General features: G+C 44.7%; 1 protein-coding gene and 1 pseudogene across 2 annotated transcripts in view; both read left to right on the forward strand.

Annotated features, from left to right (window-relative positions):
- The window catches only part of LOC148729159 (putative skeletal organic matrix protein 5), a 9,395-nt gene extending 8,987 nt beyond the window's left edge, over positions 1–408 (forward strand). For both annotated transcript variants that reach the window (XM_088725321.1, XM_088725322.1), the window contains one exon: positions 1–408. This exon is cut by the window's left edge and continues 226 nt beyond it. In XM_088725321.1, coding sequence (XP_088581447.1) covers positions 1–296 — 296 coding nt within the window. In that variant the 3' untranslated portion in view covers positions 297–408.
- LOC148729153 (uncharacterized) overlaps positions 1–12,961 on the forward strand; it is a 70,879-nt pseudogene that overhangs the window by 51,158 nt on the left and 6,760 nt on the right.

Genomic DNA, 12,961 nt, shown 5'->3' on the forward strand with positions numbered 1-12,961 from the left:
ACACCTCACTGGGTAGTTCAACGTGGAAGTCGCTGATTGGTTCAGAGGCCTCCTTACAGCTCTACTGCAACAAGGAAGGATTCAATGTGGTGGGAGAAGACAACCTTCGTGGTGCCAAAGCAAGAATCGGTATCGCTGCTAACCAGCAGAATGACTGCTCTTCGTGTAACTCGCGAATTGGTTTTGGTACAGGAGGTTCACAAGATGACTCCAACACATGTGGCAATGAAGCAACACACTCGCCTGATAATGGAGACAAGCACATCAAAGCCATGGGGTACATCCTGGTGCAGTGACAGGGGACACAATTAACTTCCTAACTTTTAAGCCGAGAAACCATCATAAAGCAGAAAAATGTAGTGTGCTAAGTAAGGATTACCAACCAGTAGAAGAATAGGCTCCGTAAAACTGCCATAACCCGGGGCCCACAAAAACAAGAGAGGGGAATAGACAAACCAAACGAGGAAAGACGCCGGGCGGTGTACAGGACGCCGTGAGCAATCTTCCAATTCAGATCGATAACACGGCGATCAAGATGAAAGAAAGATAAGGCGCGCCACGTGGCAGGCCAGTCGATATTGGGGTAGATGAACATAAACTTTAGAACACAATGAGGCTGGACCATGTCCTCAGAGAGAAGATACAGGTAGAAAGACTTGGCAGACATTGTCAAGACAGGAGAACAGACAAGAGGACACGAAGAACCATAAACCAGAGAGTTTTTGGACGTAGCGAAAGCCCCGTCGAGCTTACGCCACGCCAGTACCAGAGCTTGATAGAAGGGTGGCAAGACCCTAGGGTCAAAACTAAAAGGACGAGAAAACACAACAAAAGGAGAGACACCAAACAAGGAATTAAACCAAAAAGACATGAGAGTGACCCAACTGGAAGGAGAAGAGACAAATCTCCTCACTCATTGGCCCAGGAGGGCCCTCAACTTAGACTGAACATCCACCTCAGAGAAACCCCCAAAAAGGGGGGATTGGATAACGGCAGAACGAGAGACGAGCTCCCGCTTGCCAGACCAAAAGAAAGAAAAAAACAGACGAGAGAGCGCCACCTCCACCCAGGCCGGCATGTGGATAAGAGAGGCCACATACCAAACCCGGGAGAGGGCAAGAGCGTTAATAACGAGGGCCTTGCCACGAAAAGACAGAACACGAGCACGCCAAGACTTGAGAACATGGTCCACCGCATTGATGCGAGGGCGCCAGTTGTCTTCCTCAAGGTTACCGGGGCCAATGAAAACCCCCAGCACCTTGAGCTTGACAGGAGACCAGTCAAAAGGAACTGGGGGGTCCGTGCGACCCCGCCATCCACCCAACCAGAGACCCTTAGATTTGGAGAGGTTAATCCTCGATCCAGAAGCTAGTTCATAACACCTATATATGTCAAGAGCAGCCGAGATGCCTTCATCCGAGGTAAGTATGTGTCATCTGCCTACTGAGAGATAGGAGACAGCGGAGGACAACCTGGAAGAGACAGACTCTTAATACGGGGGTCTGCACGAATGCTACAAGCAAGGACCTCCGAAACAAGAACATACAATAGTGAAGATAATGGACACCCCTGCCGAACACCACGAGAAAGACCAAAGAAGGGAGTTAAGTAACCATTAACATTTACTGCACTTTGCACACGAGTATAAAATAAGTCAATCCACGCGACAAAAGACGGACCAAAACCCATGGCGACCAGGGTGGACCGCATAAAACCCCAATCCACCCGGTCGAAGGCCTTTTCTTGGTCAAGAGATAGGATTGCGACAGGGGTGCCAGAGGACTCAGCATAGCTGACAACATCTCTCAGTAACGCGACATTCTCACCAATGAAGCGGCCAGGGACCCCACACGTCTGATCTCGGTTAACGACGAGATGTATCACGCGGAGAAGACGCCCGGCCATGGCCCGCGACGCTAACTTATAGTCCACATTTAGGAGAGATATGGGGCGCCAGTTCTTGGGATCAAGACGATCCCCCTTCTTGAATGACAGAGTAATGACCCCTCTGCGCTGAGAGAGAGAAAGAGAGCCAGAAGAAAAACACTCATTAAGAACAGCCACAAGATCAGCACCAACCACATCCCAAAAGCGGAGATAGAACTCCATAGGGAGCCCATCTAGACCTGGCGTCTTGTTGCGTGCCATACCCTTGAGAGCGTCAAAGACCTCAGATGGTGTGAGTAGGCCCTCGCAACTATTGGACTGATCCTGAGGAAGAAACGAGGACAGATTACCGAGAAGGGAAGATTGGACATGAGAGTCTGTAGGCGAAGCAGTATATAGACCAGAATAGAAGGAACCAAGAGAAGCACAGAAAGCAGCAGAAGAAGAAACAATTGAGCCATCAGGCTCTCTCAGCGCAGAGATGCGACGGTCGGCAGAACGTTTTTTCTCTAAACGAAAAAAATAACGCGAGGAAGTCTCACCTTCCCTAACCCATTTGACTCGCGCCCGAACCTGGGCCCCCTTCGCCACATGAGAATCTAGGCGAGCAAGCTCAGAGAGAGCCGACCGCAGGGGATCCACACAAGAAGTAACCCCCAAATCGACTTTCTCCTGGAGATGTTGAACAAGGCGCACCAAGGCGTCTCTACATGCAGATGTCTCACGGGCCCTACTGGCACAAAAACGGATGGTCAGCCCCTTAATCCGGCTTTTCCCCCTATCCCACCATTTAGCGAGAGAGGGAAAGCGAGGGACAGCAAGACGCCAAGCGGACCATTCCTCCCGGACAAGTTGACAATAATCCTGATCTTCCAAAATTGAGGTGTTGAGCTTCCAGAAGCCAGGGCCAGGTGGGACGACGTCAGGAACAGACACAGACAAACACAAGCCACGATGATCCGAGAATGGACAGACATACACAGTAACAGAGGACACCGATGGGACCCATGCAAAAGGAATCCCAAACATGTCAATACGCGACGCCAAACTCCCGTCCCACCTGGTCCAGGTGAGCCCCGGAGAAGAGGGGTAGAGGTAACGCCAGATGTCAGTGACGCAACACGCATCAAAAAGATAACTAAGCGAGGAGGAATTATCCCTAGATACAGTGGCAGGAACTGGACCACGTCGGTCTCGAGCCCGGTCAAAGACGGAGTTAAAATCGCTAGCCAGGACCGTAGGTATTGAAGGGTCAATCTTCGAATGCAGGCCATCAAAGAACTGATCCCATGCAGGGTTGCAATTGGGGGCAGAGAGACAAACCAACCTAAAGACCTTTTCATGGAAAGAGAATTCACATTGCAAATAGCGACCATCAGCAGACCAAGAATTAAGAAGAGAGATACAAGGACGATAGAGCACGACGCAACCACAGGAATGGACAGAACCCGGAGCTAACACGGAAGAGAAACCAGACAAAGAAAACCACAAAGAACATTCAGCCCGAGTAACACAGTGCGTTTCTTGAAGGCAGACAACGTCAACCTTCACAGGGAGAGATCGCAACCACTGCACGAGACCAATCCTTTTAGACTGGTCCCGGATACCATTACAATTTAACGTAAGGATGGAAAGAGCCATCACAAAGCATGAAAGAAACATCATGACTTTTTCTTAGCCGCACGACTTGCATTAACCCTAGTAGCAGCCGAAGGGCCCACAGGCAATCGAGGAGTTCCCGGGGTCCTCTTAGCTGGACGGCGCCTAGGAGTCGAGGAGGTAGAGGGCCTTTTGCGTTGGCCAGAGGCCGGTGACATATTCACATCCTGAGAGTCAACAATGGAACCCCAGTCCTGAGGCTCATCTACATTAGGTAAGGTACTATTTTCACTATTGACATTAGGTTCATTTGCAATTTCATTAACTAAGATAACTTCCCCATTGCCAGCGCTGGCCTTATCGTTAATTACATCACTACTAGTATTGTTAATTATTTCACTACTTGTATCATTAATCATTTCATTATTTGTACTACTTAGGATATCACCATTACTCAAAATACCCTGAACAACCGACGAGGTGACACTAGCAACTTCATCCAACTGACTGAAGTGCTCGTCATACAATTTAACACCCGACTCCGAGGAGCCTATATCACTAGAGGGAACACTAGCCCCTTGACCAGACACAACTACAATTGGGTCAACAACATCCTCATTTAAATAACCTTGAGAATCAAGTGGGCCCTGCGAGGCAGGAGGAAAGACATCACCACACTCCATCGCAGTGTCCACAGGCTCGGGAGGGGTGGGGTCAGCAACGTTAACATCCGAAGCAGAGAGGGCAGAAACTTCATCAACTGAACCAGCTGGAGGAGGGGGAACAACAACAACCGAGTCCAAAGGCTGTACCGCCTCATCACCAGGAGCTGCCACACTTGGGACAGTAGGAGCTGAGGCCTTGTTCCAGACGTCGGGGCAAGTCCGAGTGAAATGACCTTCTTTGTGACACCTTAAACACCTGCCTCTATCAGGGCATGCTGCAGACTTGTGTCCAATCGCTCTACAAATATCGCAGCGGAGGGGCTGGCCACGGTACCAAACTTTACATCTAATCCCCTTGATTGACACAAACCGGAGGATTTCCTTAGTTCGCACCATCGATACAATTCTAGAACCAGTGGAGACATCGGGCAAGCCCGGCCAAACCTGGTGCCTAACGCTTTTAACTACCCCATAACCTGACAGAGCGGTAGCCACCGCATCATTTGGCCACTCATAAGGGTACCAAGAAACCACAATATTAGTGAACTGGGGGGGAGGGGGGGGAGGCTCTATAACTGAGCACTTAAACCCATTGAGGACAACAGAACCCTGTTCTTCAAAAAACAATTTAGCCACGCCCTCCGTAAAAGTGACCCTGGCTATACGGCCAGGACATTCTTGAATAGAAACTACTTTATGTTGTGATTCCACTGCAAAATAGTCATTGATGTACTTAACCACCTCAGATTGTAAAGTTCCAGCGGGGAAACCAGTACACCGAATGTCAATTGTCTTCTCCAAAGGCGGAGCCATGGAGAAAAAAGGAAAAAAAGGGCAAAGCCCAAAAAGCCCCAAACGGCTGACCCACCAAGTTCGGACCCAACCAAAAAAACAAAAAAATTGGATGGGCGACGAACAGCGAAAAAAGAAAAAAGACAACTGCAAAGCTCTCCCTCCCGGCAGGTACTCACAAGTGCAGAAAAGGCAAAACGACAGGATACTTACAATTGTCCTACCAAAAATGAGCTCCTCGCCAACAAGAAAAATCCCGCGTCATGTGGGTCTCGTCGGTGCAGTTTTTTTTTTTTTATGTTTAAGGTGGACGGCCGGGCCCCCGATGAAGGGCGTGTGCAATGCCCGCCGACTAACAGGACTAATCCCACCCATGGCTTGCGTGCAATGCCTTAGGGTTAGGGTCCACCAGAAACGAGGGTCACCAGACGCCAAACTCGCTGGGGAATCGAACCCCACCTCACAGAAACCAAAAATTGGGGACACAGAACTAAAACGAACAAGGACAAACAGACCAGTGCAGTACACCAACAAAGGAGACCAGCACATGGACAACAAAACAAATACTCACGAAAGGCTACTGTGCAGTGTACCAACAAAGGAGACCCAGCACAAGCAGCGGACAGACACACTTACAAAGTAGACAGAACGAACGATACTGGCCCAGTGCAGTGCACCAACGAAGGAGACCCAGCACATGGGTTACGAAACAGATACTAACAATTAGGCTACTGTGCAGTACACCAATGAAGGAGACCCAGCACAAGCAGCACAAAGACACGCTCACTCAAGCAAAAGATCACACGTCACTCAAGCAAAAGAAGAACGAGGTTACTGTGCAGTACACCAATAAAGGAGACCCAGCACGAGCAGCACCGAGACACATTCATTTGAGCAAAAAAAGGAAACTAAATAACTACGGGGAGCAGGACTAAATGGAAAAGACAAGGGAGTCGTTTACCACTGAAGCTATGATGCCACGGGCGCCCCACTGACGATGGAAGACGCGACGACGCCTGTCAGACTTGCATCGCCTGAAGGAAATTGGTAAATAAAACTTCAGGCGGGCCTTGATAGAAGCAATCACCGCCACAGCGCCAGGACGAACGTTACGGAAACGGAAATCGTTCCTACTCCGCCAAATACAAAACTTAGAAACATTGAGCAGATAGACAAAGACACGCGGGACAGAAACCAGTTCACTAGAGTTGAAACCAAAGAGGACATGACGTAAAGAGATGGCAGGACACATAGGAGAGAAGGAAAACAGCAAGGACTGGACCCAGGCGAGAACACTCTGAGCAAGTGGACAGTAGAAGAACAAATGCTTGAGTGACTAGACCGTGGGTCCACAAAAACACGAGAGAGGAACAGATAAACCAAAAGAGGAGAGACGCCGGGCGGTGTACAGGACGCCGTGCGCAATCTTCCAATTTAGGTCGATGACACGACGGTCAAGATAAAAGAAGGATAGGGCACGCCACGTGGCAGGCCAGTCAAGGTTGGGATAGATGAATAGAAACTTAAGGACACAATAAGGCTGGACCATGTTCTCAGAGAGAAGATATAGGTAGCAAGACTTGGTAGACATAGTAAGAACGGGAGAACAAACAAGAGGGCAGGAAGAGCCGTAGACTAAAGAGTTTTTTGACGTGGCGAAAGCCCCGTCAAGCTTACGCCAGGCCAAAACCAGAGCTTGATAGAAGGGCGGCAAGACCCTGAGGTCGAAACTAAAAGGACGAGAAAACACAACAAGAGGAGAGACACCAAACAAAGAGTTAAACCAAAAGGACATGAGAGCGACCCAACTGGATGGGGAGGAGACGAATCTCCTCACCCATTGACCAAGGAGGGCCCTCACCTTGGACTGAATATTAACCACAGAAAAACCACCAAAAAGGAAAGATTGAACCACGGCCGAACGGGAGACGAGCTCACACTTGCCAGACCAGAAAAACGAGAAAACAAGACGGGAAAGCTTCGCCTCCACCCAGGCCGGCATGTGGATAAGAGAGGCCACATACCAAACCCGGGAGAGGGCGAGAGCGTTAATGACTAGGGCCTTGCGATGAAAAGAGAGAACACGAGAACGCCAAGACTTGAGAACACGGTCCACCGCATTAATTCGAGGACGCCAATTGTCTTCATCAAGGTTACCGGGGCCGACAAACACCCCCAGCACCTTGAGCTTAGCAGGAGACCAGTCAAAAGGAACTGGGGGGTCCGTACGACCCCGCCAACCACCCAACCAGAGACCCTTGGACTTAGAAAGGTTGATCTTAGATCCAGAAGCTAGTTCAAAAAGCTTGTAAGTCTCAAGGGCAGCCAGAATGCCAGAATCAGTGGCTGATGCTAGGATGGAGGAGAACCGATACGGTTACTCCAAACGACCCAACCTTTGTGGTATCGTCTAAGCCATGCGCGCGCCGATAATAGCGTTAAGAATACTAATATTAATATTATTATATTGATATTATTGCTAGGGCTAGAGCACATTGCAATGCCACAAAATGTTGCAATTTATGCCTCACTGAGAAATTTTTTATCTTGTCTTATCCACATGAAGCCTCTTTAAACAAGCGAAGTGAAATAGTATCCAATTGTAGACATCGGCGAAAATATATCTTCTAGTATTCTTAACGCTATTATCGGCGCGCGCACGGTTTTCATGATTTGAATTTTTTAAAAAATGTCACGTGATCACGTTGCTGAGTTAGAGTTAACCGTCACGATGCCTCAGTGTGTATGGAGTTTAACTGATGACTGGATCAACTTTTGTTGGTCTACGAAACAGGCTGTATTAAAATGCATATGTGCGTAACTTGAGTAGTCCATTTGCTACTGTAATCGCTCCTTCATTGTCGACCACTTTCATGGATCCTACGTTGCCTATTTCGCGTATATATATATATATATATATATATATATATATATATATATATATATATATAACTGCAGACAGTACTGTTTCGGCCTTCTGGGCCTCATCAGTGCAGTGCTAATGCTAGGATGGAGGAGAACCAATATGGTCACCCCAAACGATCCAACCTTTGTGGTATCGTCTAAGTCATGCCAGAGTGCTCAAACTAGAGTACACTAGCGAGCATGCGCAATTGCAGAGCAATGACTCATCCTAGTTAGAGTGCTCAATTTGGACATGAAAGCAAAGCTTTGTATGCCAAAGAGCTATATCTAACTGCAGACAGTACTGTTTCGGCCTTCTGGGCCTCATCAGTGCAGTGCTAATGCTAGGATGGAGGAGAACCAATATGGTCACCCCAAACGATCCAACCTTTGTGGTATCGTCTAAGTCATGCCAGAGTGCTCAAACTAGAGTACACTAGCGAGCATGCGCAATTGCAGAGCAATGACTCATCCTAGTTAGAGTGCTCAATTTGGACATGAAAGCAAAGCTTTGTATGCCAAAGAGCTATATCTTTGGCATACCAGTTAGTTATATATATATATATATAACTAACTGCAGACAGTACTGTTTCGGCCTTCTGGGCCTCATCAGTGCAGTGCTAATGCTAGGATGGAGGAGAACCAATATGGTCACCCCAAACGATCCAACCTTTGTGGTATCGTCTAAGCCATGCCACTTCCTCCCACAATATATACTTCGCTCTACTTCTATGTATTGAGCACTGTTCTACGAAAATCAAGTCACACTTTATATATATATATATATATATATACATATATCTATATATATATATATATATATATATATATATATACATACATACATACATACATACATACATACATACATATATATATATATATATATATATATATATATATATATATATGGCTTAGACGATACCACAAAGGTTGGGTCGTTTGGGGTGACCGTCTCGGTTCTCCCCCATCCTAGCATTAGCACTGCACTGATGAGGCCCAGAAGGCCGAAACAGTACTGTCTGCAGTTAGTTATATATATATATATATATATATATATAACCAAAATAGCGGAATGAGATCATCATCTACTAAAAAGTGCTCAATAGCAGGGCTAGAGCTATGGATAATTATACTTCAAGATTTAGGTTACTTGAACTTTTACTGCAACTCTGAGTTTCATGCCTCTTGCGAAGCAATCGTCAGGCAACTGCCAGAAATAACGGTTACAATCCATCGAAACTTAAAAGACAGAACAATGTGTACATGCACGCGCAACATACTGCACGCGCTATCGTAACGTTACGTTCTTTAAGAGGAATTTCCTGACATGTCTGCAACATGATGTCAGCTCATCTCTTTTGTTTAAACTCGCCATTTACGGTTTACAAATGATAAAATATTTTTCCCACAAACACAAATTGCATCTTTTAGCTACATTGGAATACGAACTAGCTTGTTTCACCTTGCGCCACTTACTATTAAACTTAGTGTCCTTATCTTTAAGACTCCATATATATTTGCTAAGTTCAGTAGCATGCCTGTAACGTTCGTTTCGGAATGAACACAAGTGGTTCCTGTAACGTATTTTAAAAGCGGTGTCACAGTGACCAATGTACCTTTCCTTTGCGGTTTCTGTGGTGACCTCTGCCTGGTAAGCTATGCTTTCCATGTTACAGCTAAGTTTAATATTAATGCTCGCATAGATGTTTCCACGTAGTTTAATATCCTCCTCATGACCACTCGACAAGCTGAAGAATATACAAAGCGCATAAGAGGAAACAAAGCCACAGGCCTGGATGGGATTGGAATTAAAATTCTAAAACTAGTACTATCGGCGATGTCTAATAGTTTGACTAATATCTACATATCTAGAATCAGTAAAACCGTTTTCCGGATAAATTCAAAAAAGCAAGGCTAACTCCTGTCTGTAAGAAAGACTCACCTCATGACAGAAACAACTATAGGCCCATCTCAATCCTGCCAGTTATCTCCAAACGTCTTGAAAGATATATTGCGTCATGCTACTTAAAATACCTGTGCGACAATAACCTTCTATACAGAAAACAGTCTGTCTATCCCCCACATCATGCAGGCGAAACTTCCCAGTTGAACCTCGCAGACAACGGGCTGAAGGCTATGGATAAAAGCAAGTTTGTTGGGTCGATAATCTTGCATCTTAGCAAAGCCTTCGACTTAGTGAGTAACGACATTCTACTATCTAAAATCGCTAAATACCGCGCTAGCGAACCAACCTTGAGATGTTTCAAATCGTATTTATGTGATCGAACTCAAACATGCACTATTTCTGGATCACTATCTAAGCCTCTCATGTTGCCACGAGGCGTTCCACAAGGACCAATTTTGGGTCCCGTCCTCTTTTCACTTTATATTAACGACTTACCTCTTTGCCTACCAACTTCTGAGGCCGAAATATACGCTGATGATACAACGCTATGGAGTTCCGATCACTTCATTGATCATATCCAACAGAATTTGCAAGTCAGCCTAAACAATGCTAGCAATTGGTTTAAGTTAAACAAAATGGTACGTAACACAAAGAAGACGAAACGCCTACTCATAGCTACACGACAAAAATTGAAATACGCTAACAATCCAACGTTAGATCTTTAATTAAATGGCAACCGCATAGAAGAAGCCAACGATGAAAAAATCCCAGGCGTCAAGATCCACAAGCACATTAGCTGGCACAACCATATCGAATATTTAATTGGGAAGCTGAATCGAACTCTAGAATTAATCCGCTAAAAAGAGCGAATGGCTTCCTTGAACTCCACTGCAGAAAATTGTTATTTATTGCGCTTATTAAGCCTGTTTTTTAATATTGCTGTTCGGTTTTGAGATAACGCCCCTAACGATCAACTGCTGAGAATATTTAGAGTGCAGAAACGTTGTAGTAGGATAATATTAGATGCTAGTTTCCACGATAACTCGGTTCAAATGTTTAAGAAACTACAGTGAATGCCAATTGATGACGTAATACGCATGAAGAAATTATGCATGATGTTCAAAATTGTGAACGGAGAATGTCCGCATTACGCATTATTTTACAAGCTATCAAACTTATTTAAAAAAACACCCATTCTTATAATACGCGAGTTTCTTTTCATGATCATCTGGCCGTGCCGAAATGTCGCTCCAACGCAGGCCTTCGAACATTTCATGCGAGTGCCCCTTACTTATGGAACCGTCTGGACAACAAATTTAAAACTATTACAGATGAAAGCAACTCTAAGAGTCGGTTGGTGAACAATTTTTCACAAAGTAATTCAGATCGTGAACATTTTACTATCTCTAGAACGTTTTGAATATATCTGCGTGCACGCTGTTCTTGACAATCTAGTTTTTATAATTCTTTTTAATTCCGACCACAATGTAAACTACTGGGTTACCAGTAATTGTGTTAGCTATTAAAGTTTATTTATTTATTTATTTACTTATTGTAAGACTATCATGTCGGATCCCACGCAAGTGTCAATTTGTTTTTTACACTTAATTTTTACATTCGCAATGATGACGATCTAATTTGCAGATGTCGATGAGTGTGCTGCAGGAACACAAGAATGCAGTAAACATTCTGTTTGCAACTATACTGAAGGTTCCCACAACTGTTCGTGTAAATCGGGATATTCTGGAGATGGAAGGACATGCAAAGGTGAACTACACCAAAACCCTAATTATCTTGACGAACATAGGAATTAACAAATGGTAAACACCACAGCGTACACTATTGAGTTATGGATGCACGCGGGAGGTTGCTAAGCACGAAAGAAGCGTAAGAGTCGCTCGAGGCGATAGCCGAGAGCGACTCTAGCTTCTTGAGTGCTTAGCAACCTCCCAAGTGCATCCATAACTCAATAGTGTACGCTGTGGTGTTTACCATTTGTTTTATAACATAACATTGATACATTGTAGCTAAAGAGTTCCCTTTTATCTAACAAATCTTACGTGACCAGAAAAAACAAGCGCGCGCGGAAAAATAGTCTTTGCATTTGCTCACGTCTGCAGCGTACACCCATGGGCAAATGGGGGACGCTAAATTGACCAATTAGAGCGCGCGCTTTACTTTCGTTATGTTATAATAAAACTTAAAGAAAAAAACATGTCAATCAACCCTATAAATGATCAAATTAGTCACGTGCTTAGGGGTTTTCCTTGCTAAGTCAGTTGCCTTGAATTTTACAGATATCAACTAGTTTGCCGACGGAACTGCCAACTAAAGTGCTGAAGAAACTAAAGAAAAAACATATTCAACCCTATAATGTAGTAATGTGCCTAGGAAGTTCTCCTTACTAAATCGGTTGCTTTGAGTTTACAGATATAAATGAGTGTGCCATTAGAAAATCCAACTGTAGTATTAATGCTCTGTGCAACAATACCAAGGAATCGTTTCGCTGCAAATGCAAACCAGGATTTACTGGAGATGAAAGGACTTGCAAAGGTAATTAAAACGCAGCTTAGTTTCAGGGTCTAATCTTAATCAATTAAACAGGGTCTGGTGACTAATGTATAAATCTCATCAACTAAATACATCAAATTGTACAATACTCAATCCCCATAACTGGCTTGATGGCCCTATTGGTAAGAGAGCTGCTGAAAAATTTGCAAGATTACCTGTCGGATTCCTCTTTGGGTTCAATTTGTTTCATACACTTTATTTTCACATCTGCAATGATGACGTTTTAATAAAAGGAGAGTATTTTCATATTTCAATAGCCAACGTGGGTCTCCATTCGTTGTTCATACTCTGCTTTTAAATCTGCGTTAATTTCTAAAGCTAACTGCAGTGATGAGATTCTTGTTAACGAAGAGCTCTTTCAGATATGAATGAGTGTGCTTCAGGAACACAAAACTGCAGTGCTGATGCTGTGTACAACAATACCAAGGGATCGTACAACTGTACATGCAAACCAGGACACTACGGAGATGGAAATATCTGCCGTTCGGGTAATAATTTTCATGCGGTATTTGTTAGTTTCTTGAAATGCTTCTGTTTATACATCAGTTATGAGACGTTCTTTTCTGTAAACTGGTAAAAATAAACAAACAAACCAACAAAAACAAAACAAAACAATAACAAAAAAAGAAAAATA

Source organism: Stylophora pistillata, chromosome 6, assembly GCF_964205215.1.
Source record: "Stylophora pistillata chromosome 6, jaStyPist1.2, whole genome shotgun sequence".
NCBI classification, from domain to species: Eukaryota; Metazoa; Cnidaria; class Anthozoa; order Scleractinia; family Pocilloporidae; genus Stylophora; species Stylophora pistillata.